The sequence below is a fragment of the Vipera berus genome (genome assembly GCF_964194415.1).
Source record: "Vipera berus genome assembly, chromosome: 3".
NCBI classification, from domain to species: Eukaryota; Metazoa; Chordata; class Lepidosauria; order Squamata; family Viperidae; genus Vipera; species Vipera berus.
In genome coordinates this window covers 35,480,569-35,493,446 of record NC_138204.1, presented here as the reverse complement: position 1 = coordinate 35,493,446, position 12,878 = coordinate 35,480,569, and the positions used below count along the sequence as shown (strand labels likewise).

The 12,878-nt window shown below is 37.6% G+C and overlaps 1 protein-coding gene across 1 annotated transcript in view; it reads left to right on the top strand.

Moving 5' to 3' along the window:
* LOC308665830 (receptor-type tyrosine-protein phosphatase V-like) overlaps window positions 1–3,896 on the top strand; it is a 53,797-nt gene extending 49,901 nt beyond the window's left edge. The window contains exons 35-37 of the mRNA XM_081324094.1: window positions 448–605; window positions 754–892; window positions 2,088–3,896. Coding sequence (XP_081180220.1) covers window positions 448–605; window positions 754–892; window positions 2,088–2,147 — 357 coding nt within the window. The 3' untranslated portion in view covers window positions 2,148–3,896. The remainder of the gene's footprint in view (window positions 1–447; window positions 606–753; window positions 893–2,087) is intronic.
* Window positions 3,897–12,878: the final 8,982 nt, after the last annotated feature.

Sequence of the window (12,878 nt, the reverse complement as noted above, 5' to 3'; positions counted from 1 at the left end):
CAAGATCTAATAACATTCTGGATTTTGGGTTCTTTTTATAGTTTTTACATGCTTAGACTCTTGAAGCTTGGTTTTATTGTATGTGATTTGCATATATTTCTTGTGAATATATATGCATACACACACACACACACACACACACAAATATTATATACACAACAGACAGAACTACAAGTTCTGATTATGTTTAATGCTGGTTGGAAATAGAGAAGTAAAAGCCCCAATAGCAGTTGTTTCCATGTGAAGTGAAAGTGAAAGTAAATGGAATCCTGTAGAATTAGTCAAATCCTGATTCTCCTTATGGTAATGAACATGGACTGTCTCTCTTTCTTTTGAACTCACAGTGTGCTTATAGCTTACTCCTTCTCAGTGTACGTTTATGAGTTACACTGAATTTTTAATTCATGAGCTGTGCTTTCACTGGTGATGTCTTCATTACTTTGTCAGGAGAAAAAAGCAAAGGAAAGACTGCTGCAACAGTTCCGATTTCCTTTGGGGGAAGGAGAAGATTTGCCAGATCCTGAGGTTCTGGTGGGCTTTCTCACTGTTGTCAGACAGCTAGTGCCGTACCGGAAGAGGACCAGCCCTTTAGTTCTGCATTGCAGGTAAGAGCCCAAATCCCATCCTGGGTGAAAGGTATCTTCCTTCGGTATCAGTCTTGGATTGGTAAATACCAAATACTCCATGTTGTCTGGATTGGTTGTCAGTATACAGCAATTATATGGCAACCTCTCACTACTTCTTCTTTCCCAGTTCGGGAGGCGTAGGCCAGATGGGGACACTCATTGCCTTAGATACTCTGCTGCAGCAGCTGAAAGGAGAGAGAAATGTGGACGTGTATGGTGTTGTTTTGAGGCTGGTGAGGAGCTGTTGTCTCATGACTCCATCATTGGTAAGTAAAGCAGAGAGCTGGATCATCAATACAAAGGTCCAACCTCTAGACTCATCATGATTGCCATGTCATTTAAAGCCAGCCCCTGCACAGGCCATTGTCCCCTTAACTGTGCTGATATCTTTTCTGATGATCAAATGTGCTTGTTTTTAATTAAAGTTAAAAGAAGCAAAATATATTAGATATGTTTCAGAACATTCTTATCAGGAATATGTAAGATGCATTTTTGGCTTGTTCATCACTATGGCAGGAATAGATATTTGTTCCAGGTCAGCCTTATCCAATTGATGCCTTCCAGATATATTGGATTACACTGTAGTCATTGATGGCTAATGTCCATTCCGCATTCAGTGCAAAAGGAAATATACAATCTGGGGAAGAATTGCAGCTTGTCAAATCAAAATGTTTCAGTTAGAACTAGGAAAATATATGGACCATACTGTGAATAAAACACAGGCTTTTTATTGTGAAGACAAGATAAATGCGAATTTATTGTATTGAATGATATGTTGTAAACACTTTCAGTCATGTAAAATAAGTCAGTTCATCTATATTTACAGTATGCTCTAGTACATATAAGATTGCAGCTTGAGCAGCTACAAGATTAAATTTTGCGGGGAATTGAAAGACAATACTGAATATAATATTGTGCCACCAGAGGGCATTACATGCAATCTGTTTCCAGACTAAAAATTAAAATACTGATGTAAAATATGTACTGCATAGATTGTATATTTAGCTCTGTGACGCTTATGCAAGTTTATTTAATCAAAGAACTCCCTGGTCCTGCCTTGTAGAATCCAACATGAAGGAGATCAGGTCAGAAACGACCATGATGTTTAGCCTTGGAAACTTTCACATATGTAGCCAAGTGGTCAGTCTGTGGTTTATTTGTTTTTTCCCTGCAGCCATAAAACAGTAGCAGATGCTAGTGCTCATGCTGTTAGTATATGAAGCTCTTCATGCTACATTAGCAGTTCTGGCCTGAATTTCCTGTAATTTCCTGGACTTAATTCCTAGTGTGATGTGATGACCTTCAGTGTATATTTCTCTCTCTCCCTCTCTCTCTCCCCCTCTCCCTTCCTCTCTCTTTTCTATAGTATCAATACAATTTTGTTTTAAAAAATCTTGCTTATCTGCGTCATCTCATGTATTACGTGTCTCTTTCTCTCTCTCCCCACCTCCGTTCCTCTAGGATAAATATATTTATCTATATGAATGCATTCGTGAGGTCATCACCCAGAAACAAGTTTAGGCTCTGGTCTGTGCTCCTGATTAGATGATGGATAGAACTTCATTGTGCAGCAGAATTGTGGACATAGACTGAACTGGTGCTTTCCTGTGCTGAGATGAGCAGCTACCCCAGGGCTCTGACCTTGATCTGTGCAGAAGGTGAAATAATGAGTCTGTAAAAATGCTGGCTGTGATGTTCCACGCTTTCAGTTGCAGGAAGATAATTTCTGCTGACAGCAGACTTCTGTTCCTAAAGGCAGGGTTGTGCATGCCATAACAACTCATTCTTCATTCTGGATACACTGTTTGTTGAGGGGGGGGAATAGAAAAACCACCTCCTGAAACTTCCCCAGTTTTGTTCAGTCTTTAAAATACAATAAACCATGTTGAATATGGATAGAGTTGGTAGGTTCAAGATGTTTCATGACGTCATTGTATAAATTTACAGTAAGTACATTTCAGGTAATATGGCTTTGTGACAAAAACAAATATAGCTGGAGAAGTTGCAAGAAGGGACGGTGGACTAAAGATCCAATGATCCTCCTCCTCCCCCCTCTCTGTTACATTTGTGATGTTGTGTTTTGGGCCTTTATAGCAACAAGAGCTTAAGTGCCGCACTTAAGTCCATGATACAAAATGACATGGCCAAGATACCAGCATTTTTTCCCCTTATTTTGACATTTTCCATTACAAATAGGCTGAGTAAAATAGTTTACTGCTAGCTAACTAACATGTTAACATTGGGATAATTCCAAATTAGTGGTTTATCTTCTTTCCACATTCACAACCAAATTATGCAGAAAGATAATTTTCCATGTATTAAATTATTCATATTTTTAAAAATCAGCCTAAACCTGGCTTTCTTACAAAGAGAAAGAGAGAAATATATTCTAAAGAGATGTGTTATTAGATCAAGACTGGGAATCTAAAATTATAGGTAAATAAAGGAATGAATTAAAGGTTTACCAGATGAATTTTGGCAAATAAGTTCTCAAAAAGGATATCTTTGTAGAGAACATGAATAACTTATTGAATTTGGTATGAAAGAGATTTACCTCAGCATTTGCATAAGTTCTTATTTAATGTAGCATAGGTTGAGAGATTAAAATTACAGAATGGTCTGGAAAAGATGATGCCAACTACAACCACCATCTTGCCTTATTTTTAATATTCCCAAAACGTGCCTAACTATTGTTGCAAATAAGGCAAGTTTTCCTAAGTCCCTTAATCCATATTCACTTGCAGAAGCAGCTAGAAAATATAGTCTCTAAAAAACTACTGCAAGGTCCATATTGCAAATTTATAGCTTCCTCTGTTTCTCTTGAGTTCCATTCTTCATTTTGATTCTAGATTCCTGAATCTCACCTGTTTACAATCTCAAAGTGTGTAGCAAAAACAAGATTAAAACAACTTCAGTAGTAAGTTTTGGAGACACACCTAAAAGTTGGGCTTTTCCTCTTGTTTTGATCTACTGTACGATCCTATGCTCATTGAGTGAAAGTAACTCATTGTACTAAACTGGATTTAATTATTCAAATTAAAATTTACAGAATTCCATAAGACGTTTTTCTTATTGTAAAGCAATGTTCGAGAAATTTATTTTGAGTTTCATCAAATCCAGTTTTGCTTTTCTTTGACTTACCCTTAATTCCATTTCTTAAAATTGTAACTCTAATTTTAAAATGGGATTGAACTGTCCATTGGGAGAAGTGCATTTTTACAGATAGGTACGAGTTACCCCAATTTCCTGGGGAAAGTGGTTTTATATTAATAAATTATTCTATGAAAAATGAAATATTTTGCATTCAGTTTGGTCTAATTTCTTCATTGATGTTTATGTTAGGCAAAAAAATTGTCATACTTTGCAATATGCATGGTGTTTCACTAGAAGACAAAGTCATCCTTAGTAGTCTTCTTTCAAAGGGCAAAGAAAAGACGGCGTTTTAGAAACAATGAATTCATATATCCAGGAAATGTAGGCTAGCACAAACCAGCAATCACTATGTATTTGACTTGACAGTGTATTGTAGATCATAGCTTTGGTGGGCCAAACTTTCTAGACCAACTTTTTCCAGTGCAAGCTGTGAATTCTTGAGTACCCTAACATTTCTGGGACTGTCAACTTGGAAAAGGATACCTGGAGTTTACACTCTTAGAAGTAGACATAGTAAAACAATGGGAGAGAAATAGATGGAGGTAGGTTGAACAGCAGCTATATGTAATTCAGCTTAGATCAAATACAGGTGGTCTTTGACTTATGATTGGTCACTCAGTCACCATTTGAAGTCATCATAGATCTCCCCATAGAACCCAGTTCCAACAGCCAACCCCCAACCCTGTGGACACATAACAGCATTTTACAACATTTTTTCCCCAAAAAAGCATTTATTTCTGGGTTTTGGCAAAGCCAGCCCATTGTGAACAATTGGTTCACTTAACAACCATTGCAAAAAAAGATAGTAAAATTGGTCAGTCACAGTGACCTGCATTTATGCAAGAGAAACCAATGCGCAGGTATAGAATAGGTGGTACCTGGCTCAATAGTAGTAACTTCAAAGGGAGATTTTGGAGTCCTAATGGACAATTACTTAAATATGAGCCAGTTGTGTGCTCCAGCTACCAAAAAAACACTTAAAGAATCAATACCACTTTATAATGCTTTAGTAAAACCACACTTGAAATATTGCATCCGTTTTGGTGACCCCTAATATAAAAAAAGATGTTGAGACTCTAGAAAGAGTGCGAAGAAGAGCAACAAAGATGATTAGGGACTTGGAGGCTAAAACATAAGAAAAGTTGCAGGAATTGGGTATGTCTAGTTTAATGAAAAGAAGGACTATGGGTGACATGATAGCAGTGGCGCAATATCTAAGAGGCTGCCACAAAGAAGAGGGGGATCAACCTATTCTCCAAAGCAATTGAAGGAAGAACAAGAAGCACTGGAAACTAATCAAGGAGAGTACCATCCTAGAACTAAGGAGAAATTTCTTGACAGAACAATTAATCAGCGGAATGACTTGCCTCCAGAGTTGTAGGTGCCCAATGCTGAGGTTTTTAAGAAGAGATTGGACAACCATTTGTCTGAAATAGTATAAGGTCCCCTGCTTGACCAGGGGATTGGACTAGAAGATCTCCAAGGTCTCTTCCAAATTTGGTATTCTGTCCCGACTTACAAGGCAGGCTTCATTATTGTAAGTAGTCTTTCCAAACCCATTGCAGTTGAGATATTGGTTGACTGATTAACTGATTGATTGATCATGTGCCATCAAGTCAGTGTTGACTGTTAGCAACCGCATAGATAAACCCTCCTCAGAATGAGCATTTGAGATAAATTTGATTATAATTTATTAACTCAAGAGGAGGGCAGCACATAACTGATTCTGCTGGGTTCAAAAGCTAAACTGAGTTATGTCTGTATATCACTTGAATTAATAGGAAATCAAAATATCTCAGATAAAAGGAATAGCAAACTATTTATTTACTATTGGCAAGAAAACAACATGGAAGTTAAGCCTGAGTTTTAAAAAACAATTTTTTTTCCTCCTTACCACTGGGTCATAATCATCAAATGTTGAGGGAACACATTACAAAAGAGTACAAGTTATTATTTTGACTAGAGGGAAAATTTCTATTGACTGCCTGGAAAAAGTTTGGAGAGATTTGGAGGAAAGTCACATTAGCATTCTGAGAAGCATAACAGACTGAAGAGTAGGCAAATGGTAGAATCAGATGGGAAGTAGGAAAAGTATAAAAAATGAGATATTTAAAGATTGACTCTTTCTGATACAGTTCTGAGAAATTCTAAATATGCTAATCTAGTCATGTAAATTGATTTTGGACAATGAAACTGAAAATAGCAGAAAATCTTCCATAAATTTCTGTAACCTGTAAATTTCTTATGCATCTTCTAAATTGGTCTGCTACCTGATTACACATTTATTTATATATTGTCTGGCTAACATATTTTCAAAACATAGTACAATGTAGTCATCAGAATAAAAATACTGAAAAACCTGAACAACTGAAATGCAAGACAGATGAGCCAGCTGGTGGGAAAAAATTAATGATTTAGCATTTATTTATGTGGTTTACTTACATTATTTTTAAATATTATTTATATAAAAGTTTTATTGTCCCAACTTCCCATATCTCAAATCTTAGTGCTCATTTCATTATGAGAGAATACTGGAGTATATATATTGAACTATGCCATGATTTTTTTTTAAGATTTACAATTTGTTTCTGTTAATTAAATCACAATTAAGCCCAATTATCACAATTAAGCCCAAACAAGCAAACTATATTAAGGATTTTATGCAGTGTGAGAACCCAGTCAGTCAACCAACTCCTTGGAAAGTTCCTATGAAAAGCCCAATTTGTTTTAGTGACACCTTTAGGCCACAAAACTCATTTTGGAGAAGGCACGTTGCAATCTATAATCAAGAATGTACCACGGGGGCACATCTATCAAGAATATACGCCATGCTTCCCTTCTACCACCACCAGAAACACACCTTAGCTTCTGGGGAAGCTTTGCAGACAGAGCAGGTGGGCGGAAGACTCACTGCTCAGAGTGAGTCTTAGATTTCTGGCTTTGCTGGGTTTCATTCCTGGAAAATGGCCTTAAGAAAAGGAGGCCCTGAAATGGAGATCAAAGCTAGGGAGTTTGCTCTAAGCAAGTAACAAAGGCCCCAGATAGTGTCTGGCTCCCAGGAGCATCACAATTAAAAGGGAAGGGAAGAAAAGACAAGAAGCAATTGAAGTCTACAATGGGAAAGGCACAAGCAACCTGAGCTGGGGGGTGTTGCCAGGAAATGGGAGATAGAATTGCTCTTAAAGGAGTTGGGCAATGTTCAGCCTTTTCTCTCCAGCCAACATTTGCAGCTCCCGTCCTGGCCTTGCATGGCAACTGGGAATATTACTAGCATTCTCAGTGGCTTGGCTCTTGTGCTCTTTGCCCAGAGCATGGCATAGCCGATGGAACTAAAAAAATGGGGAAGCCCCGATCTATTTGTTTCTTTAAGCCACAAACACGCAGGCAAATGATTTGTAATAAATTTGCCAAGCAGTATTGCCAATCTAGTGAATATGTTGCCTCATGCTTCCCCATTGCTTTCACTATAAAGGGAAATGGTCAGACTGGGATACAGACATTGTGTGATCCTTCCCAAATCCATCATTCTTACACTGGAATAAAGAAAATTTATTATTTACTCGTTATATTTATTGATGAGACAATTTATATGACTGCCCAACTTTCACACAGGTGCTCCAGGAGACTTACAACTTCAAAAATACACAACATAAAAATCATACCCCACCCAGGACAGCAACAATATATTTTTTTAAAAAATATATATTTTTAAAAAAATATATATATTTTTTTAAAAAATATATAGTATAACAAATTTATATACAGTTGCAAGAAAAAGTATGTGAACCCTTTGGGATTATGTGGTTTTTTGCATGAATTGGCCATAAAATGCACTCTAAACGTCATGTAAGTCACAACAATAGAAAAACACAGTCTGCTTAAAATAATACTACACAAACATTAGCTGTTGCCATGTTTTAATTGAAGATAAGATGGAAACATTCACAGTGCAGGGTGGAAAAAGTCCTGACCTCAACCCGATTGAAATGCTGTGGCATGACCTTAAGAGAGCGATTCACACCAGACATCCCAAGAATATTGCTACACTGAAACAGTTTTGTGCAGAGGAGTGGTCCAAAATTACTCCAGATCGTTGTGCAGGTCTGATCTGCAACTACAGGAAACGTTTGGTTGAGGTTATTGCTGCCAAAGGAGGGTCAACCAGTTATTAAGTCCAAAGGTTCACATACTTTTTCCACCCTGCACTGTGAATGTTTCCATCTTATCTTCAATTAAAACATGACAACAACTAATGTTCGTGTAGTATTATTTTAAGCAGACTGTGTTTTTCTATTGTTGTGACTTACATGACGTTTAGAGCGCATTTTATGGCCAATTCATGCAAAAAACCACATAATCCCAAAGGGTTCACATATTTTTTCTTGCAACTGTAGTTTTACCCTATGATGTTCTGTAGGAACTCAAGACAAATTATAGAAACAGGGCTGGAAGGGACCTCTGAGATCTTCTAATCTAACCCCCTGCTTAATGCAGGAGCCTTATACTATCCCAGTCAAATAGTTGTCCAGTCTATTTTTGAAAACCTCCAGTGATGAAGCACCCACAACCCCAGGAGGCAAGTTATACCATTGAAAACAATTAATGGAATAGTGAATTACACAGTTTATTTTCACAAAAACAATCTGATGGGGTGGATTTAAGATGACAAAGTGCTGGCTCATGTCTGTAGGTGGACTTTAATCTGGGTCTCCCCAGTCTTAATTCAACACTTGAATCAGTACACCACATTGAGTCTAAGCTACACAATGGCATAAAGTCTTGCTATTAGCCTTAGTACCTGTCCAAATGGATTTTTATTTTTAAAATAATTTAAAAATTGTTATTAATATTACAGTATATACATTAAAAACCTTTATCAATTGAAATGAGAGAAAGTCAGAAAAGCTAGAGCAGGGGTGTCAAACTGCCGACCCATGGGCCGGATGCGTCATCTGGAAGCCGCGCCCACCCCATTGTCGGCAATGGCAAAACTGCCCTGATATGTTGCACAACATCACGTGACATCGTGAGTTTGACATGTCTGCACCAGAGAAAAGAAATGAAGTTTAATCTGAAAATGAAGACTTGGAATTGGACAAGGAAATGGACAAAGGTATATTTACTTACTCATGGAAGGTGCTAAGCCAAAACCATGGAAGGTACTAAGCCAAAACCTTGGACAAGGAAATGGACAAAGGTATATTTACTTACTCATGGAAGGTGCTAAGCTAAGCTTACTGTCATGAGTTAATATTGCAAAAATGGTTTAAAACTAGGGTTTAGGGCTTAGCATATTGTGCAACTTTAACATAGCAAACCATTACCTTAGCAAAATGCATGGGCCCATCACATACTTAGATTCTTTCTTACCTACAAACTTTAAAATCATACAGTCTCTCCTTCTAACATGTTTTTTTATATATTTATATCATGCAAACATTGTTGCACACACATGTACGTTCATAAATAGGATGATATGTGATTCTGTCATAAGGTGGCCATCTTCAGTTGGCAGAAAAAGATAGAAGAGGACAAAGCCAGACTAATTATAGGTTGCTGCCCCATTTAAAAACAAAGTACAAGAGCAATGGGTTGTTGAGTGTAGTCTAGACTAGAGTTAGATCACAGGACCAGCTACTGCCTAAATTAATAGCTAAATTAACCAAGCCATTGTGGTTAGTAAATTATGAATATATCTTCATCAATCCAGCCAACGGTGATTTATTCAATAAATCTGGGATAAGCATATTCTGTGTCTGTCCAGTATTCTAGGCTTTCTGAGAAACAGCTTTTGTTCTTGCATAGCCTTTTCATCTGTTCTACTTATCAGCAGATTAACTAAAGATTTATTCCCCCCTCTCCTATTCCCCCTTACTCCTCCTTTAGCCTTTTTCCACAGAAAAATACAGAGTTTGTTGCACTTCCTCTACTTCATGAAGAGGCATCAAAAAAGAAACAAACAGTTTTTTAACTTTGGAAGGAAATACAACTGAGGGTGGGAGAGGAAAATGTATGGTCTAGGCCTCTCTCACCCATGATCTTTCAAACCATCTTGGACTATGTTTGTACCTACTATGTTCTCACACTGACATGGGCTTGTATTTATATCTTGGAACACCTCCAAGAATCATGGGCTGAGATTGCCTATGGCATTTCAACCCTGGATGGCCCTGCTGGGAGCAGTGGGTCAATGATGTTTTCCATCCCACTTTGGTCCTGCTAATGAGTCTCCAGTGGTTTCCTCCAAGCCACCAACAGTGCAAGCACACAAAGATCAAAACCTCTGGTTCTCATCCTCTCTCTCTCTTCTGCTTATCTCTTCTGCACAATTCATAAAACAAGAAGAAAAAGACACTAGTGCTTTCCCCCTGTGGTGTCTGAGACACATAGAACTCAGAGCATCCAGCCAAGCCACAAGAATGCCAAAGTATTTATGACAAGTGCCCAAGATAAAAAGTAGGAGTCAGAAATATCAGGAGGAGGAGGAGGAGGAGGAGGAGGAGGAGGAGGAGGCGGCAGCATAGTTTATGCTTAGGGAGGAACATTCAAAATGTTCATGACTTGGCCATAATCAAAGAAGATAGCTGAAGACAGCAGGTCTGAAAAAGAACATTACCAATACTCAAATTCCTGAATGGGGTCACAACTCAAACATATTGGCAAGTATTTGTACAGACCATCAAAGTATTTCTCTCTTTCCTCCTGAGAGAGTTGTACATAAAAAAGATGGAACTTTGATTGCTCTCTCATGGCGACCATCTTGACTTGTTTGACTGTATGTGAAGACCCCTCCTAACATCACTGGCAGCCTTTCTTTATATCAGCATGGAACCAAAACAATGGTGCGAAGGGAAGATGCAATACTCCCACGTTCTCTAAGTTGCTCAAGGGAAGAACAAAACAAGAAGTTATACTTATAAAAACCTCACTGTGGCTAGTTAACTGATGTCTCGGGAGACAAGGGCATAGAGGTGCTCAGGAAGAAGATTAAATGTTTCAGCAGCAAAGAGGTTAATCCTTTAAAATGGGTAAAAGGTCAGAACATAGTCAATGAACTGTCTATAGTGAGTATCTCACTATGAATACTGTTAGTGAGTTGTGACAAGGAAGATGGGATGGCCTTTTTTTCTCCCTACTGAGGAGAGAGTCAGTGGAGAGCAGCACATTGCGGGTCTGAAGTAAACCCCAGATGGAGCCTAAGTGGACAGAGATATCTATTCCCCTTTCTCTTGCCTTTCTGATACCCGCTTCCTTTCTTAAGCCGGAAGAAGAACTGAGAGCTTTTATTGTATGCAGCATTTAAATTTCTCTGTACTCGCTTCTAGAGTTGCAAGTTGCCTACATATGTTCTCTCTTGTGAATTGGGTTCACAGTCTAGGGGCGCTATTACATGCAGCTTGATCAATATACTTTTGTGATACAAAGCACCAACTGAATTCTATACACAAGTTGTAGCCCTCCTGGATAGTGCACAGTTATAAGCACTCAGGTAACACCCTACCACATTGTATAAGTAGCTTCCATTAAAGGCCACTTGGAAAGCACGGTTCAAAATATAATGATTAGATTGCTTAGCTCAAGAATATAGATCATGTCTTTCCAGGTTCACAGCAGGCACATGAAATCCTACAGTCTTCATTTTCCTAAAGAAAACAGGACTGTTTTCAAAGAGAAATGTCTAGCCTTTAAATACTTTTTTGTCAGGCTTGACATAGTCACCATTTGTATTCCAATAGTCCACTTTCAGCCATATTCACTGTAATCTTAATTGCTCAATGAATACTTCCTTCCCAAATAGCTTTGTTAATTTCTCCATCTGATTTCTTTTATTTAAGCCGGTTGCAAATTTTCCTACTTTGAGCCCATGCAAAGTTAATCAGTGCATTTCTAAAGTTTTCATGGTACTTTGATTTTCTTTTTCCATCCCATTAAATTAAGAAAGGATTTAGCCCATTCCATATTTTGTAATGTAAAGTAAGGAATATTACTTGCTTTCAATAATTATATCTATGGCAAACTTAAAGGAGATTTGAAATGCTACTTCCTAGTTCTGTTTGCTTTAGCATTCATCCATGTCTGTGCATGCTTTATTGCCTATTGTGATTTGATATATTCTTTTTGAAAGCCATTATGAGAAACATATTGGCTGGAAACAAAGGTAGTCTAGATACATTGTATGAATGGCTAATTCTTCTACAGACGATGATTATGCATATAGGGAGCCTGTGACTGGCAATTTACAGGGAACCATAATAAAAATGTGGAAAAACCTATCTGTAACCGGATTCAATCTTTGTGCTAAGGCATAATGTGGCCTTTTTTTGGGGGGGGGGGCAACCATTGCAGTATTGCTCCAAAGTTGAATAAATCACTTTTTTAATGACTGTCCAACAATGTAGGGCACATTTTCTATCCTCTATCCTTTTTTCTTCACAGAAAATACCAAGAAACATAGAATGACTTGATATATTGACTTGATATATCATTAAGATTTGCTTAATGATAGTTTATTCTATCAATCACAATTGTCTGGGTTCAAAATCAAGTTAACCTATAAACTATTCATTACATCCTGCAATGGTTGTCCCCTTCCGCCCCTCCCCCCCAAAAAAAATGATTGCAGATAGGTTTTCCATACTTTTTATTATGGTTCCCTATAAATCACCAGTTATAGGCTCACTCTCAAGGAACAATTAGCTATGGTATCTTAATGTAGTCATGAAAATCCAAGTAGCAAAATTATTATAAAAGCTACTAAGTATGCTTGATCTAGCTCAAATGAACAGAGGGCTCCTACTAATGTAGCCTTCTCCAACATGGAACTTCCAGGCTATCTGGAGGTTGCCAGGCTGGGGGAGGATGTTCTAGAGCTAAAAACTACTGTAAAACGGTAACATTATTTTGAAGGATGTATTAGCGTACTAACCCTCAGCTTCCTGTTAGTAGAAATAAACTTTTTCACTGAACTTGTGTTACAATAATTGATTTATTGTAATTTTGTTTTATTAGGAGTTTAATTTTATTAATGCTATTTTTATTTTAATGGATAAATTTTACTGTGGTAAACTACTTTGATTGTCAGGTTAAAAAGCAGGGTCT